Source organism: Cardiocondyla obscurior, linkage group LG26 (genome assembly GCF_019399895.1).
Source record: "Cardiocondyla obscurior isolate alpha-2009 linkage group LG26, Cobs3.1, whole genome shotgun sequence".
In the NCBI taxonomy this organism is placed as follows: Eukaryota; Metazoa; Arthropoda; class Insecta; order Hymenoptera; family Formicidae; genus Cardiocondyla; species Cardiocondyla obscurior.
The window spans coordinates 1059924-1078570 of record NC_091889.1 but is presented as its reverse complement, the minus strand read 5'-3'; the positions used below and the strand labels follow the sequence as shown (position 1 = coordinate 1078570).

At 39.2% G+C, this 18647-nt stretch overlaps 1 protein-coding gene across 5 annotated transcripts in view; it reads right to left on the bottom strand.

The window, feature by feature from the left end:
- Nucleotides 1-18647, bottom strand: part of LOC139111959 (QRFP-like peptide receptor) — a 45137-nt gene that overhangs the window by 7831 nt on the left and 18659 nt on the right. For all 5 annotated transcript variants that reach the window (XR_011547301.1, XR_011547302.1, XR_011547300.1 and 2 more), the window contains 5 exons: nucleotides 10886-11007; nucleotides 6036-6159; nucleotides 4339-4544; nucleotides 2460-2574; nucleotides 1869-2029 (listed from right to left, as the gene is read on the bottom strand). Coding sequence is in view for 2 of the 5 variants with exons in the window: in XM_070672635.1 (XP_070528736.1) it covers nucleotides 1869-2029; nucleotides 2460-2574; nucleotides 4339-4544; nucleotides 6036-6159; nucleotides 10886-11007 (728 nt within the window). In the remaining 3 variants the exon portion in view is untranslated. The remainder of the gene's footprint in view (nucleotides 1-1868; nucleotides 2030-2459; nucleotides 2575-4338; nucleotides 4545-6035; nucleotides 6160-10885; nucleotides 11008-18647) is intronic.

The following is an 18647-nucleotide window of genomic DNA, read 5'->3' as shown; positions in this document are numbered from 1 at the left end:
TTTAACGTCAGATACTTATTTTAAATTATGTATTTATTTTAGACGGAATTGTTCGCTACTTCGAATAAATTAATCAAGGGAACAGTTTTTTAGAAAAGTTGCTAGAAATACAGCAGAAAAACTTTTACATGTGCGTAAATTTGAAAATTAAATTAAATTAAAAGTGTAAAATAAAATTACTAAAAAAAGAAAAGAAAAAAAAAATAGAGTCTTTCGTGTAAAGTACTGTACGTAAAGAATACTTTTGAAACCAAAAGTTCCCGGACAAAGATAATGTAAAATTATTTCTTTCTTTTTTTTTTTAAGAGATAACCAGACGCAAAATTGCATGAGGCGGGTTACGAGAATGCAATGCTTTCTCGTAACGATTCGAATCACTTCAATAGTATGCAATTTATCTATTGCATCCCGACGCTGTTGCCTGGTAGCATAACGACTTGTTAAGCTAATCAAAGGTCGTTATCAAAATGACACACGACGTATTTGCAGAGGTGGCTATCAAAGTTATCGTTCTATGTTGTAAAAAGCGTACGACACAAAAGAGAGAGAAAGAGAGAAAAAAAGAGAGAGAGAACGGGAAACACGATGTGTATTTGGTGAAAATAGCGATATACGTGTGTCATCACCGTCGTCGTAATTCAATACGAAGATGATTTCAAAATCCGTATTTCAATCGCAAAAATGCCCCGCGCATGTGGCATAATTATCGGAATGTAATAAAACGAATATAAAATGCATCAATTGTAAATTGGCTGTTTAATATTTTCGATAAATCAAACAATTTGTGAGCGACCGTGCGAAACTGCCTGCATTTAAAATGACATGCATCACGTTTATATGCATCGGGTTTCGCTTGCTAACAAATTCATAAATCGCAAATAAGCTCTGGCAGTCGCTACAAATTATGTTTGTTCGTAGAAGAAATGAAATATCAATCGCGCAGCTGGGTTTTTATACGATTTAAAATCAATATCTTTGGAATATAATTCACAAAATTGTGGCATTTATTCACGGGTATTGCAATCGCGTAAATTAAATTTACCCTGAAAAATGTGATGCTATATATAACGAGCAATTCGATGGTAATACGGAGAGGAAAAGTTATAAATATGGAATAGCGGTGCATAAAATAAAGAGCAAGGTTTTCAACTTTGCGACATTGTACTCGACAACCACTTTGCAAATTGATAAATTACATTGTCTGCGTATGACTCTATATTTAATTAATTTCAACTCTGAAGCAGTTTCCCATTTTCTGCACCCCGTTTCTATTAACGACCGTAGAATTCTTACAAATACTATATATTAATAAATTCAGTAATATTCGTTTATAATTTATACGGCAAAATAAAGACGCAAACGTTTGCGCAAAATTAATTAAGCTCAAATCGTAAAAGAAAAAATTCACAGAAATATGATAAAAACCTACTTCCAATTTCATTTCTAAATCATATTGCACGTTTATCAACAACTCTCTCTCCCTCTAAAAAAAAAAAAATCTCCAGTAAAAAGCATGTATTGGGAAATGAAAATTAGCGCGGCCGTAATTTGTATAAAATTTCGCGTTTTGCTCGTCTGAAAACGTGACTTTTTTAATCAAGAAACGAATCCGGCGTTCGAAAAAAAAAAAAAATTTATGCTTCCCCTGTAGTTTATGATGCAACCAAATACAGATTTTATATGATCCGTCCGGCGGAAGAAAACTCGCGGCCGGCCAGCGAGCTACCTCTTCCACTTGTAACGCAACCCCGAACGACTCCCCGGAGGCAGGGGCCTCCGCTAACGGTGGTAAAAGCCGGGGGATGTGAGGCCAGTTTTAAATTAACGACCCACCGGCGTTTAATCTCTAAGTCGAACTCGAGACGTACCTGTTAAAGTAGGCCATCAGCTGAAAGGCGGTGTTGAGATGTTTATGCACCCCACCTTTAACACGCGGCAGGTAATCGTAAGCGGTCAGCACGTTGTCGATGAGCATCGGCGCCCAACAAATTGCGAACAGCACCACGACCGCCACCAGCATCTTCACCACCTGTTCGCGATCATTAACGCGATTAGAACTTATTTCTAAAAAAAAAAAAAAAAACTTATCCCTCTTTTACGAATACCGCGAGCATCCTGATACGCTAACTCGAGTTTACTGAACAACAACGTGGGCGGTCCCGCTTCGAATGAAGCTGGGAGTGCGCTCTCAACTTTACTCTATCTAATCTCAACTTGCCATTCGTGGTCTCCGTAAATGTCTGCAATTTTATTAAATACGTTTGCTCTAAAATTAAAGTCCTGCTTTCCTTCAAAATAATTCTTAAGCTCGCGCGTTTAATGACGACTTATTTTGAAGAGACGGTTTGGAAACTCCGAAATAATTTTTTAGATTTACAGCTATTTGGAAAAAATAATTTTTTAAAGCTATTTCTCTTGAAATTTCGTTACGTCCGAAAAAGAGATTAATTAAATCAGACCTGCTTCATGGTTCGTGATTCGTCGTCTTTGTCATCTCGACGCGATTTGCGTTCGTTTCCACCATGTCGCTGTGTCATGGGAATAGATTCTGTATCTACGCTGTTTGGATTTAATCTGGAACAGATTAAAACCTGTGCTCTGGTTATGCGCATGAGGAACTCGTATCCTATTTTACGCCAATTTTATCAGCGATGCGTTATAAAAGATGTACAGAAAAAATATAATTTGATTTGCTATTTAAACGCAAGTTTAACTTCGAAAAGACGACCAGATAACTAAATTCAAACCATTAACATAAATGCAATTACAATATAATATATTAATAATATTAATTTAGTTCTTAGTCTTTTAAATTAAAAAATAAAAAAAGAAAAAAAAAAACTCTGCCCGAATGAAAAACAATTTATTACTCGAAAATTAAACTTCGAAAAGACAAATAGACGACCAAAAATTTGATAGAAGATTTATATTTAAATTAATTTTTAATCTTTCGATAATATTGATTTAATTTTTAAAATTGATAAAGCTACGTTAATTTTCTTACAGATGATATATTTTTCCGGTCGATGTTTTGCACGCTAATATTTTATTTTCATTCTTAACGTCAAGTAGGGCGATAATTTTATTTTCGTATCTAAGAACACGCGAAGGTATTAAATCACTTATGAAGAAAAATCACTGAATTTTTACCGAGTGCCTCGCTTATGCGAAACCCATTTTCATCTTGGCAAGATATTGCATGCGTTAACTACGTTATGACTCTACTCCCTGGAATCTCCTTTGATCTTCCGTAGTAGCGCGACAGTAATTTTATCTCGAGAAATTTCTCCGAATTAACCAACGTATTAAAACCAACCGCCGGAGAATATTCTGAAGTGGCGATCTTGCACGAGCGAAAATGTTAATTTAACAACGGGTGCTTGCTGTACGTACATTACTCTAACAATGACGGCAATCGATAGTATGACGATGCGTTCTCTTATGAGATCGTACCTTCGAAAAAAAAATTGTTGCGCCACTTTAACCAAGACAGGAAAAAATATCTCCAGTTAAGTAATTGATATCGACCTCGCTTCTAAAGTAGATGTAAATAGTTTTCTTAAAATAGCACGTTTTCTTCGAATAAATACCCTTTAATGCCTCCTCGTCTAACTTTTATCAGGTCGAATTACGAAAACTTGTTCCCCTAACTTTGAAATCTTTTTCGCGAGCGAGCAGAAGCATTTCGCCCGCGAATTTGACGCGAATCAAAAGAGATCTTTATAGACGGCTTAAACTCATTAGGCGCAACTTGGGTTCTTTGCGAAACAAGTTTGCAATCTCGATACCGGATGCACGGAAGATTTCGCAAAGCGTGCCTTAGATATCGGCGGCCACCTACAGACGCGCATTCACGATGTTCCACGAGATGCGGAAGACGGCGGATCGAATCAACTCAAGCCATAAAGTGCAGATGCATTCGCCATTACGTTTGCCCCATTGGGCTCGGTCTATTTCAAGCGAGCCGTCCGCGGGTTGCGTACTTTCCTAAGAAACAATATAAACGATGCGACCACGTCCATTACCAGGAGTTTACTTTCCGCCGGAGTCAAATATCACTGAACGTGTATAAACGTATGCATTTTAAACAAATACTGCAGATAAAATTGCAATATCCGCAACGCGAGGGGGGAGAGGAATAAAATAAAAAAAAAAAAAATAAGAAACTCGTACACTGTTGAACGTACAATTTTGTTTCACGTTGAAGTAAATTAACTTATTCCATCGGTACTTTATTCTCTTCCCTGTCGAACTTGACTTTCTCTCGTGCAACAATCGGTGTTCGCTTCGGAAATTCGCGTAGTGGAAAGAAAATGAGATGGGAAATGTCAGACTTACGCGTGTCGCGACGTCATGTGATACCGGCGCTTCATAACTCGCCAGATCTCCCAGCAGATGCTCGTGTAGCAGAACGCCATGATGAGAAGTGGTAGAACGAGGACCACGACGAGCATGTAAACCTCGTGGGCCTTCCACAAGAGTCCGGCATTGGAATCGCGAACGCACCAGTAGGCGATCAGCCTCTGGCCGACCTGCTTATGTGTCTAAAAAAAAACAAGAAAAAAGAAATAACAAAGTGATACAAACGTGAATAAGGGAAATGAGAGCGGCGTGCGCCGCTCCTCGATGTATCCCGAGATGTAATACGTAAAAGCGCTTTGCGACGTGCGACACGCCTCTCCGAGATGTTTATCCTGCCGTTAAACAGGCATTTACATATTCCAATGATAAGATCCCACCGGCATATGAAAGCTTTTTATTGCTCCTCCGCCGTTTACCGCACAGTCTCGTAAAAAGAAGGATCAGCGTTCGCCCTAGCGCTTTATTAATCCTTCACAACGTGACTTTCTTTCGGGCCAAACGAAGAATCTCATGCATTTCAGCGGGTCGCGTTAACCGTAATAGGACATTGCTCAAAAGATTTAAAATGTAGAAAAAATTGTTAAAGTTTTATCTCCTTCCCCTCCCTGTTTTTTTTTTATTTCTTCTTACAAAAACATGCACCGGAGAATAACAAATCAAACTCTAATTGAAGCCGAGCTTGTAAGATATTCGAATAATTGTACGCGAAATCGTATTAAAAAGCCGCAGCGTGCGAGGAAAATCTCTGTTAACATTTAATAAATGTTTTGAATGTGAGCTATTAAATAAAATATTCTCAAAATTAAATTTAAATCATATTTAAAAAGTGTGACGCAGCGCGACCGAACTTTAATTTTATTTTCTTTTTTTTCTCTTCGCAATTGTGATTTATGAAAATTTTGCGGAAAGTGAAAAAAAAATAATTTTCATATCGCGCACGTTTTATTTCCTTTGCGCGTTATATTTATTCTCAATTTTTTATTCATAACTCTCGTACAAAAACATTTCAATTCTTCAAACTTTTCATTTATAATCTCTCTAGGGTAAGAGTCTCTCGTGCAACGTTCTAAAATACCTTCAAAAATGCAATGCGGCATGAGCATCTACCTAGGAAAATTGTCGCAGATTACGAGAGGTGTTTTCGTCAGATGAAAAATCCAATCACGTTGGATTCTCCTGATTTTTCCCTTACGCGACCGATTATCTCGGCTTAGCAGCGTTTCTCTTTAACGCTCAGATAAATCGCTGTTCGTTAAAGTAACCGAGCAAAGCGGAGTAGTGCCAGTTTTATCGGATTTACGTGCAACTGCGGGGCGTATCGTTCTCAGATTTCGCGGATATAGGTATCGCGCGCATATACGTAAGCGAAAATATTGCCAAGTGCTACGTTACGATAAACGATAGTGCGAAAATAACGCCGCTGCATCGCAATAATTAAAAAATCGCCATACCAAAGACAGGCAGATATATTAATTTAATTCGTATTACTGGAGTTTAATTAAAAATCGCTTAAAGGCGATAGATGCACATTTGATATATCACTTAAAGTAAAATAGCGATATCATTTAAAACGCAAATGGCAGATACGTTCGATAAAAACGAGGGAAAAAAAAAAATTCAGATTACAAATTTTGCAAAGAAAACGTCAAAACATTGATAACTATACGACATACCTGTGTAAACATCATGGGTACTCCGAGCATAAATGACGCGATCCAGGTTATAATCACGATTTTACGGGCTTGGCTTATGGTGCATACGTACTGCGCTCTCATCGGGTGCACTATCGCGTAATACCTGAAAACAGAATCATTTCAATAAAATTTAAAGTCAGAAGATATTTCGAAGGTATTTATTTATCAAGCTTTTATTATATTCCCGGTACATAATTATGTTTTTACGTTAAAGTAAAAATTTTTAATAGATAAGAAAGGAAGAGGGAAAAATATAACAAGCGGGTAGAAAGAAGCAAATCGCGTAATAAGGCGGAAAAGCGGTCGAAGCATTTATGCTGCACTTCGCCGTAGCATTTTCCTCTGAACAGTTTTCTCGTGCCCGGGTTCTTCTCTCTTTTTTTTACCCGCGCGCAACGAAAGGCGGCCGAACAGCCGACGCTTTGTTTTCGGCGTCGGTATCACCGTCATGAATACAAATTGTTCTGACCAATGCGTGGAAGAATCAGACGTCTCGGCGATAAGAGCGGGCGAATAAGTCGCATCAAAACGGGATGAGCGACAAGATATCGCCCGACTTTTTATCGTCTGCAAACGTCGTTTGCGTTTTACGGCCGCGCGAGATTGTCGCCGATGCGAGAATCGTTTCGCGTTCCAGCGACAATTTTCTCCACTAGAATAGGGAATTATTAAGATGTTTGACGCGATATCGCCGCGAGTGATTTCGCGCGTTTCTTTCCCCTCGATCAGGTTCCCCCGTTCGCGGCACGGAGGGAATAACAAAATTAAAGTGTATTCTCTTTGAAATGGGCCGGTAAACGTCTCGCTGCCACTTGTGGCATCCGAAGGCCCGGTTAGATTATTCACATTAATTCACAGGCTCAGAAAGTACAGTGATTTTTCTTACTATTAATATTTCTTTATATTTAATTTTCTTATTTTTATGTTGCAGATTTAGTAGCTGAAACCCCGCTGCTGCGCATCGGTCGGTGAGTTGTTTTTCTTTTCTTTCTTTTTTTTTTTTTTAATAAATTTTAGTCTATCTAACACGGCTTTTTAAAGATAGGATCCTGCATGCCACATATATCTTCGTCAAGACTACTTTGGCGCGTGGTATCGATAATAATTCAAAGTTAAAAAATTTTGCACTTTCCTACACCCACGATTGATTACGTTGAGAGTACCTAACATCGAGCTCCGTAGTGAGATATGCCCGAGGTGCTTTTTGCATAATTGCAGCCTCAAAAAGAAATTAACAATCACATTATTTATCGAATTATTAAAACAAGAGTTTATTAGTCGTAGCAAAATATATAGATAACCGCACGACTTGCCGCCGGCGGAGGACGATGTAATCGATTGTAGGAGTCCTTTGTATTCCTTAGATTTTACCTCGCTTAGCGCTTGCACCGTCGTCGATTCTATCACGTTACCGGACTACTGCACAGAATAAGTTCCTTTAAGCAGCTTACCCGATCTAATTGTCGTACTACAACAGATCTATTCGAGGTGATCTCCTTAGTAATTATGCACTGGGGATTAAATTGCTAACGAGCAAATATCGAGTGAAAATTGCTTCGCGAATAAAATTACAATTAGCGAATTCAACAGTGGGAGATATCTCAGTTCCAAAATGTAACCGAGATTAATTATCAAATTTAATTGCTAAGTTTTAATTGTAACGGCGTTACATTTAATTACGATTCAAGCGAGCCCGGACGTGATTCTAACATCGCTGAAATCGCAGATACATTGAAATTAATTATTCTTAAGAATACATAATTAGTATTTCTCTTTGCGAGCAATCCGAAGTTCTCACGATTGAACGTTAATTAGGAGCTGAAAGGGGACAAAGCGATGGTTTTTCAATTTTATAGCTGATCATAACGGGAAAAGAAGAGCTCGCCGTAAAAAGCTCTATGAATAAAAGAAGTATTTTCGTCTGTCTATGAATTTATGATCCTCGAAACTCACGATGAAACTGGGTTGAAACCGAGTTCTGACACCGTAGAACTTACCGTTTCATTTCGCAAAGTCGCCTTAATTATTATATATTCTCTTACCCTCCCCATTTGCGTTACAAGAAAAAAAAAAAAAAGACGCGAATCTCTGCATGTTTTATGCAGCTCTTCTCTTTATCGCGAAAGCTTTTCATCATACATAAAAGAATTGCGCGAAATAAACGGTGATTTTAAGTTAATTCGCTGATTCCAGCTCGTAGCTTTTCGCATATCGAGCGAAGAAAGAGATAGAGATAGAAAGAGAGAGATTCGATAAAAGAACAATTTAAAAAATTAATAAGGCAATCTTGTAGTCCAATTTTTTTTTTTTTTAACTCAAAAGCTCAAGCAACGTATTGTTAACAAACGAACTAAATAATAAAAGTTCTATTTATACTACTAGCGCGCCGACAAATCACAGCGCTCCATGGATTCTCTGATAGCGAGCTCGCATCTCGCGCCGGGCCTACGTGACTCATTTCACTGGCGGATCATAGAACACGCCGTTCGCGCGGAGAGTATCGGTTTTCGAGACGGATATCGGGGCATCTCCGTGTGTTCTCTCACGACTTATCATCGCGTACATCGCCTCACCCTGAGGACCCTGTGAACCGCAGTGTCCTACGCAGAACACCGCCGTGTTAATTCATCGACGTTCGACCGGTCAAATGAAAGTGAATCGCCTCGTTCGTTATTCCGCCGCGATAATTTCGCGTATTCGTAGTCGGGCGACGATACGCGAGCAATTGACTGAAGAATCAAAAGGTGATTTTGTTTTACATCGTAGCCAGTTTCTCGTGTCGAGATCGAAGATTTAACGGGAGTGCGTGGACTATCCCGCACGTGTTTAGTGCGCGGAAGGATAACTCGACACGTGTCCCGTCTGAGAGGATGAGCAGGCCCAGGAGGCATCATGCATCGGCGGAGCAACTTTTAGGTAAGCATTAATTTCTCTAATAAAATCTATATTAAAAGAAAATCTTTACTTTTTTTTTTATTAATCTTATTAATTTACTGACACGTCTACATTAATATTGTCCTTTTTATGTTACAGTCACCGGCAGAATTCTACAACTCCGCTGAAGCTCATGCAGATTGGTGAGTCGCATGATTTTGTTTTGTAGTTTTTAATCGATCTCTTTAATTTCTCTCGTAAATCGATAACACGTCGTCGACTATAAATTACTCAATTAAAATAACGCGCACGAATTGGGATCTATCGAAAAATAGCGCATGCGAAACGTGAGCATGGTTCGTTCTAGTATAATAAATATAATAAAAAGATATTACCACTGCCGCATTCTTCAACCAGAGATCGAACAAGTAGCACAGGCACCGGACCTCTATCGTACGTGTCAGAAACGCGAATAAAGCTGTACTTTTCTTACAAGTGTTACGAGATTATCGTTTTTGGATTAACGCCAAGTAGCCGTGCTGCCCGTGGCAGACGCTCGCTCTAATTGCTACGCTTGTCTCATGGTTCTTTCACGAACAATGCAACAACCACGCCAGACGTTTGTCAGGATTATGTAATTAATCTTAACCGTGTACATTCAGCGGGATCTCGATTTGTGGCGATACTTCGGATAATCTCGTTTAATCCCGCGGGACGACGACGACGACGACGTCGCCGAGTCGAAACCCGAGACGGCACGCGAAAGAAATACATCGAGGTAGAAAAAAAATTTTACTCCCATCTCGGTTTCATAAGAATAACGCGAGGCCGAAAGGATGTCAAACGCCGAGCGACGATCGTTGACGTGAGTTGCACCGCGGGGCGATATAGAGTTTCTCGAATTAACGATGGATATTCAATTTCAAAGTATTCACATGCCGTCATCATTTAATCGCGTAAGGGAAGACGAAGGAGGGAAAGCGAGAGAAGGAAAAAGAGGAGCACGAAGATCGTTACGTGGAATGAATACGTCGTCCGAGTAAAATAAAAGAGTACGAGCTCGCAACAGGAAGCGACGGGATCCTTCCGACGATTTTCTACCTTCGCGGTTTCTTGTAATACCTAAGTCGAAAGGGCGCAATCCTTCTTAACCGATACGGAATAATTCAGCTGTAGATGTAGAATGGTAAAATGCGAAAAATTCAGGAAAATATTACCGCGTTAAAATGTGCTCTAAACAATTAACGTGAAATTTCCGAGAGTTCTTTTTTTTAATAAAATATAATAGCGTATATAAATTAAGAGTCGCAATATGTACGTATATACATTGCAAATGTTATTTGCATGCAACGTGATACAGCACGCAATTATACTGCGTACTAACAATAAATATCAACTATAAGTACTAGTTAAATGTTGAAATTTTATCCCTGTGCGTGAATATAATCATGAAATTATGTAAAAAGTTAGCGCGAAAGGCGAAATGCTGCTTTTGAATAAAAGGGCTTTATTCGACCAGAAATTTGGCGCGTTGTCTATTTTTTATGCTTTGATAACAGAACCATATAACATCGTATTACAAAGTATTCTCGTATTTTAATGGAAATTTATTTGATCGCGTGCAATGTTAAAATTTCTACCACTCGCGACGATGCGTACGTACACACATACTTGTAGCATTTGCTATTTAAAATTAAATCGCGTATGCATTTTTCCGCAGTAACTCTTTTTCTATAATATCAATTCTATGGAACAAGCTCAATATGAACCGATCGTATCGCGCTATTTCATAAAAGAATAAATAAAAATTAGCGATACATTTTGTTTCTGGTTATTTTTTGTTTTTTTTTTTCTCCAATATAGTCGATAGTTCATTTAATTACTTGCGATTCACATATCGTCGTAATAACCGCGGCGCGCAATTAATTGACGCAACGAAAACAGAGCAGCCTTACCTTTCGATCGACATCGCAGTGAGGGTGACAACCGAGCAGATAGCCGACACACTTTGCATGTAATGCACCGCTTTGCATAGAAAGATACCCATAGTCCACGTGTAAGAGAAGAGTTTCGCTATCTGCAACAGAGCAAACGCGATTCATGAATTTTCGGAGAATAAAAAAAAAAGGGGAAGAGTTTCGGGAAAGAAAGAGATAGAGAATCCCTTGTCACCTCTTTATGTTTTTTAGGAAATTTTTCCGAAAGCTTAAAAAATTCGGTGATTTTCTACATTTGTGATAACAATCGCTGCGACGTGCGTAATATTGCGTAAGCGGGTATATCGAGCTTAGTGGTTAACCGATATTTCTCTAGATGCGCGTAATTCGAGACGATTAAACAGATTAGTGCAGCGTGCACATTACGCACGCAATTATATCGAACGAAGTCTCGTACCGGCGAGCTGGGAGGGACGCTTTAATCCGTCAAACAGTACGGTAATTGCGCCGGAATATCCGAGTGCGAGATGGTAAAGAGCACGTGCAAGCACGTACGCGATGCGCCCGAGAACGCGGGAGGGCTTGAGATTTCGCAAGCGAGGTTTCCTCTGCACCTCCGGCTTATTCCGTTCCCCTTGTACTCCGTTTCTCGACCGCGTGTATATACGCTGACCCGTGTAATTAAGTTTAATAATTATTGTACATAGCAACGTAAGACCGTGCACATTCCAAACGGAGAACGATATCGATCGCTCAATGTTTTCCATTTTATCGGAGAGAAAGAAAAAAAAGAGTCGCGTAACTATTTTGCAATTGGGATCGAAATATCGTCTCGCTAACCCGTAAAAAAAAAAAAAAAAGTGCTCTCTGATCGCTTCATCAGGAATAGGGATTAAATTCGAAACTTCCTCGTCAAAGGAAGAAGACCCCTTCCGCTTCTAGTTTTAATCAACGTTCCTTGTGTCAGACGCAGGTGTCATTGCCGGTTTTGTCATAATCGATTCTCGACACTGGAGATTTACACTCGAACCTTATCAGAAGTCAAAGGTTCATGATTAAATTGTACGCATGACACAGGGCTTTTAGTACCTTATAGAATAGAATAGATTATAGATTAAATACTTACAGCATATTATAGTAACGTGCTCGCAAATTTAAATATTTGAATTAAATATTCGAAGAGAGAGAGAAAGAAAAATAGGCACGATGACACTGCGAAATAAATTATTTCTGTACATCAAAGAAACTAACAGACGCGACACTATTAGAATTTAAAAGCGAACACAGTTGATATTCTTCTCACATTTTTTTTTTTTCTTTTTTTTTTCTTTTTTCGTTTCGAAAAGACAGTTCTTTTTTTAGCATCTTATTCGAGCCCCAAGGCGATATGACAAAATGAAGAATGTAGCGTCCAGAAATGTAAATAAATCTAAGACCCAATATACACGCGCTTTCGAGATTTCTCGTGTGGCATCTCACGTGTGCCGTCGCAATAACGACGAAAGGGAAGACCGAGAGGAGCGTGCTGCGAACTATCGCCGCGAGAAAGCGAGTCCTCCGGGGGGTAAACCGTCGCCGGAATAAACGTGAAACCGAGAGCTCGGTCGCGGTCGATGTTCTTCTTGTTTAATTTCCTCGAGGATTGCGCTCCTCGCTACTTAACTGCGCTGACAGACTAATTTCGTGCGGATTTCCCTTACGCTACGGCGGGGTTACCACTTTCCGCCAGAGCATTCAATTTGTGATCATGCGACAACCCTCGGGATTGAAATAGCGCGGCGCGAATCGAGGGGAAGAAGGGTCGGCCCCTTTTCCTTTCCCACCTACGAGCCACGAACTTAAGAGAGAACGTCACTCCTCTGGCGTTTAACCGATAATTAGTTCACCGCTCTCTCGATAAACAGCAGGCATAATCGCGCGAAATGAAACATGTACGACAAACATCGGAACGGAAGCTAGCGACCTAATTACTAACGCTGTTCGTGAAGGGTTAATGCAATAATGCGTCACGGCCAGTCAGCAAACCGCGGATGCGGTTAAGGAAAGAAAACGTAGGTGCAAAGAAATGCATTTACCGCGACATGACAGTGCGCTTTATCGATTTGGCTTGTTACGTAAAAAGACGGACAAAAAGATAGATAGATGGGTAGATAGATATTGGTACCCGAGTAAGTCGTCAAACCTTATCTACTGACAAGTTTAGAGTTGGTATTTCCTTTGGGAGAGTTTGATCGATCGTGTCTTCTTTTAATTGATTATTGCCATTAGATAATTTAAAAGAGCGTTTGGTATTTTTTTCTTCTTTTTTTTTTTTTTCTTTTAATAGATTATTTCGTAACGTACGACACACGCGTACACCCAGGCCATTAATTTTCCCGATTATTATAGTTTGAAGCAGAACGATATAAATAAGAGATTGGTTCAGGTAACGAAAAACAATGGCATTTCTTAGAAAATAGAGATTGACAGATTTAAGGTTAATATCTACGGCAAGCTGGAACGGTTTCGGCCAAGCCGGAAATTGCTCGTGTAGCTCGTGAACCAAGAGATATATTCGACGCGCAGAGTTTAACGCAATCGCGCGTGATATAGGTCGACGCTTGACTCGTCCCCGAAAAACCATTTCATACCAGGCCCGAATCGTGGCGGGTAATAAATAGTCAGCGAGCCGCCCGGTCTTTTCATTTTCACGGCAACGATCGCTTATCGAAACAGTTCTCGACACAATTTATTTCCACCCTCCCTTCCCTGCCTTTCCTGCGGCAAGATAGGACAAGGACCATCCGCGTTCGACACGACAATCCGGAACAGCTTCTCGACAATTGCGAAATCTCGATTGTCGCGCGCAGAAAGTAAATCGGTGACTCGGAGAATAATTGCTTCCTCGACAAAAAGTTACAGGCGTCCTTCCCCAATTTTTATTATTTTTCTTGTCAAAAGATTGACGGCGAGGTCAAGCGCGAAAAATTTTTCGGTTTGATTCCGCCTGGAGGAGTAAATAATTAATAATATAAAAAGAAACAAGCCAGTGCAATATGCACGTTGCATGAAAAGATGCATATTCGCGTAAATAATTATTTTATGAAAAAAACAAAAAAAAAATTAGTCAAAACTTGTACAATATCAAGGATAATTAAGTAATTTTTTTTTTAAATTAAAAATGTAGTCGAGTACTATTCTGAATGTCATATTAAGAAGATTGCAATTAACAAACATGAGTTGAAGGATCGTTCCAACTTGTATAATAAAGAATAATGACCGGACACGGAGGAAATTTATTAATACAAAGGAACGGCTGAACCTTCATCTCTTATTTAATTTCGAGCAGATTTTACTTTATCCGATTAGAGATAGTGGTCACGAAATAATAATTTCATTTAATTTCCAACTAATACTAACTAATACACCGAAGTAGAAGCTTACGATACGCGATAAACTGTCTCGACATTTACATCGGCGGCAATCAACTTCAAAAAAATAATAGTCAAAATATGACACGGGGACTGTATTGATAGTCGATCCGCGTTCTATAGCGGACAACTGGACAAAATACGTTTGTTAACCGAGGTGCGGCCCACAGCGGCGCGACAGGAAACACAAACTTTAATCAAACACCAAAACCAGACGTACAGGCTGACGCAGCAATTTAGCTTTTGGAAGGATGCATTCGCTACGTCACGTGCACCGGGAAAGGTTATCGATTACGCAAAAATGAGTCTCGTAAAAATGCAGGACACGTAAATAATGCCGGGCGTGATCGTAGATGTAACTTTTTTCACGATGACGATCAGCGATCCAGCGTCAGCGATGCGCGATAAAGCAATAACGTAATAACGGCACGCGACAGGCGTGAACGACGGCAAGGTTCTGTTTAGCATCTAATTAGCATCGGCAAACGTTTACACGCGCGTGGCGTTATCAAATTATTTCGAATCAATATCGCGAGAGGGAAAAGGGGGAGGGCAAGCCCGGACTGAAATGAATTATTTGAACTTGTTCCGTATAAAGTAATGTCCCAAGCTGCGATAACATTCCTAGGTGCGAGGGGGCGAGTGTGGGCGCAACGGCACATTAAACTAAACGCCGAAGAGTCATAAACAAAATTATTAACGAGTAATGAAGTGAAACCTGCAACACGATAATAATTTCCCGTTATCAAGTACACTTCGCCGCTATTTCAAATAGAAAATCAATTACCGCCGCACGCGTTTGTATTAAACTTTTCTGCGTAATTAGCAATATTCGCGCAAATGTATTACGAGCGTTTTTATTCAATGAACGTTATTATTATTATTATTATTTATATGTAAAATTATACATCGAAATGCATCGTACTTTCTTAAACTACTTCGCGAGCGGATTGTAATGTATATTTCTATCATATCTTCATTGCGGCCGTGGAAATTAGATTACTTCCGTATTTATCAAGGATTTTCATAATAAAGTTGTTAGTTGTGCTTATCGTATTTCCACTAGTACCTGTACCACTCAAAAGATTTATCTTAATGCAATGAAAACAAAATTTTGCTATCGGCAGCGCACTAAATTCATTAATGTTTCTTCAACCAATTTTCGCGCAAAAACAAATATGTAATTCCAGATATCAGAATAAATGACGCTGTAATAAAGTAAATACGTTCGGGACGCATAAAAGAATTAAAATATTAAATCCTTTTTACGTATATACCTGCCATTAAAATTAATATTATAATAAATAAATAAATAAATAAGCAACAGCGAGATTATATGGTACATGTTGGAAAAAGATATAACGTTATTCTATGCGAAATACGAAATTAATTTCAGTAAAATTATACGAAAAATCAATAGTCGTCGCAAATTGTCATACTTCAGCGTTATGCGCACGTTTTAATAAACGAGTTTAAAATTTCAATTACGTTCAAACTAAATTAAAATTGACTTAACATTTTTCCGTCCTCAAAGTCGCGGTTTCCGTAAAAATTCAAAAAAAAAAAAAAAAATACAAAAAAAATATGCCCTGCACTTTCGCGACCCAGTTTCACACTTGAAGTCATATCCAAATTGCCGCCGCGAATGATACCGTTTTCCGTGCGTAATATCTCTCACTCTCTTATCGTCGGGCACCAGGTCGATGCAGTAAAGAGAGAGCTTCGAAGTAGAAAGACAAAGTGAGGGACTCCTCCGGCCGTCGCGATGCTGGAAACGGTTAAATTTGTCGCACGTCAGATTATTTCGTGCCATGAACTTCGGAGCGGCAAAGCCGTTGAACATTAACTCAATAGTTTTCGACGAACGCTCTTGCACGGTCTATTGAGATCCATGGAGAAAATGAGAAACGAGAAGGAGACGAAGGGGAGAGCACTTGCGAGGAGTCGCAGGAGAGATACGTATTCTCAATGAAAATTGTCTGCGAGACGCTCGATTTGTTTCGACGACAGACTATTTCGTTTCTCACATTGTGCTTATCTACTACATCTGCTGCCTTTCGTGCGGATTTATTCAGCTCACGAGGCGCAAAGTTCAGGGCCCTATCGTTTTGTTGAACACGTAACGTATTGTCGAAGCGCGAGTAATGAATCGATATACATCTGGTAATTAGTTTCTGATCAACTCTAGTGCTTTCATTTTCGTAACTTGATAACGGAACTTTGTTCTTCTATTACTTTATTCTTTCAAGTGATTCTTACGTCGTGGAAAGAATTATTCTCATAAATCACCCAACGAGTCGTTACACGTCCGCATTACGTTGGCGTTGAAGACCCTACGTGGCTTTTGCTCGCGGGATTTTAGCCGTCTATGAATTTCTGTTTAAACGTAATCTTATTTAAATCATTTGTGACCCCCTCGTCGATGTCGTTGAGAGAACATCGTTAATTACATGAGACACGACACAGCTGTGCATAATCCGGCATGACGTGGAATTGTGTTAATCCGCGGAAATTCTTAGCACCGGTTTTACAGCACGGAACATCAAGCGAATGCGCGTTAAATGGTAACTAGAAAACAAATTTTCCAGCTCGGCGGTCTAACTCCCTCGCAATTAGTCGAACGATGAAATTTTGTTATTTCTTTCCACCTGTCGCTTAACTTTTTCTTATCGTCGCCGCTCAGTTTATACGTGCGAATTTTTTTACGTCGGAAGAACTTTTTCCTGTAAAATTCAACGCTGGCGCGCCTCAAATCTTCAATTTAATAAAAAGCTTTTTGTTAAAGCATTTCATATGCATGATACCCATAAAGACTTGCGATCAAATTATCATAGGGTATATCAAAAAGTTTCTAAAGACCGGGTTTGAATCAGGTGTCGAGTTTTAAAGCTTTTGTCTGTAAAAAAAAAATAAAAAATAAAAAAACGGGGGAAATAAAAACTTTGACATACTGAAAACTCAATATCGCGTAGAAAGAGACGAGATTCATCCGCTATAAATAACTTTGCGAAACGAAACAAATCGTGCCTCGCAAGATTGTTTCCCAGATGCAGCAAACTTCTTAGCTTGAAAATTGGTACAAATGTTTTGGCTCTCGAAGTGATACTTCGGCTCGCCTGGCGATGTCTGACGACTCGAATAAAACCGACGTTTACTTAATCGCGGACCAATAAATGTGATTACTGTTTAGGAGTATACAAACTACTCCGCGGACATCGCCAGGAGAAACGGTCTTCAACTTAATAGGCGGCACTCCTCGGCCAATTTGAGCTAGACAAACATGACGTTGAATCAGCAGCCGCATAAATAAGGCACGTCGCGTTCCGTAGTTGTAAAAAAATATTACACGTGTAAAGAACACAGGGATTAAAAAGATTATCTTACGCTAGTTGTCCAGCACCGAACTAGGCACTTTAAATTACGTAAATCTAATTAACGGCGGGATACTTTACGCATCGCATATAAAAGCGTTAAGTACAGACTCGAATTCACCGGCCTCGCGAATATAATTAAACACTCGACGTTTATTTTAATTCCACAATGTCGATATATCAGCGGCGTTATAACTTTGTATCATTCTTTTATCGAGTAAACGTTCTCTTCCTCAAGACTAAACAAATGTATATCAAAAGTGAATGAAGCCTACATCGAACGTTTCGCATTATAACGTCAAAGGCAAAAAAAAAAAAAAAAGAAACCAAAGTCTGTACCAATAAAAAAAAAAAAATAATAATTAATAAATTTAAAAAAAGTGTGTAAAAATAAAAAAAATTTAGAAATTTAAGGAAAAGAAAGTCGTACGGATAAGCTCGACACTAAAACATGGTCCCGAGACTGGCAAACAAGATAGTTTCTCCGGTGAATAAATAAAAAAAGAAAAATTCCACTCGCTAGCGTACCGGCCAGTTTATATGCATGACCACATGGTACAATCAGCTTTACGACAAGTGACCTGACGTAAAGACCGTCTTCGCGGACATTTAGCCGAGATGACGAAATGCAATATGCAGGAGTGAAAAGCAGGTACGCTGAAAATATCAGTCGTGACGTATGAAATTTGGTAAACGCGAATGACGCTTGCTCCCCGATATCGAACACACGAGATTTACGAGAAACGCGGAAAACAGCCGCGCCAGTTATACAATACTCGCGGGAATATCAGGAAGACGGGAACAACAGAATGCCTGTTCCGGTCGCGAAGATTGCGTCATATTTCCACGTATGAAATTCCTGCGACCGAAATATTCTAACCACAAAGCAGCATATATGAAAAAATATCAGCCCGCCGAAAGGAATATTATAATACGATGCATAAAAGAACTGTGACGTAGAATTATTTTTTCATACCGTTAACTGAAACCTTTTTTTAT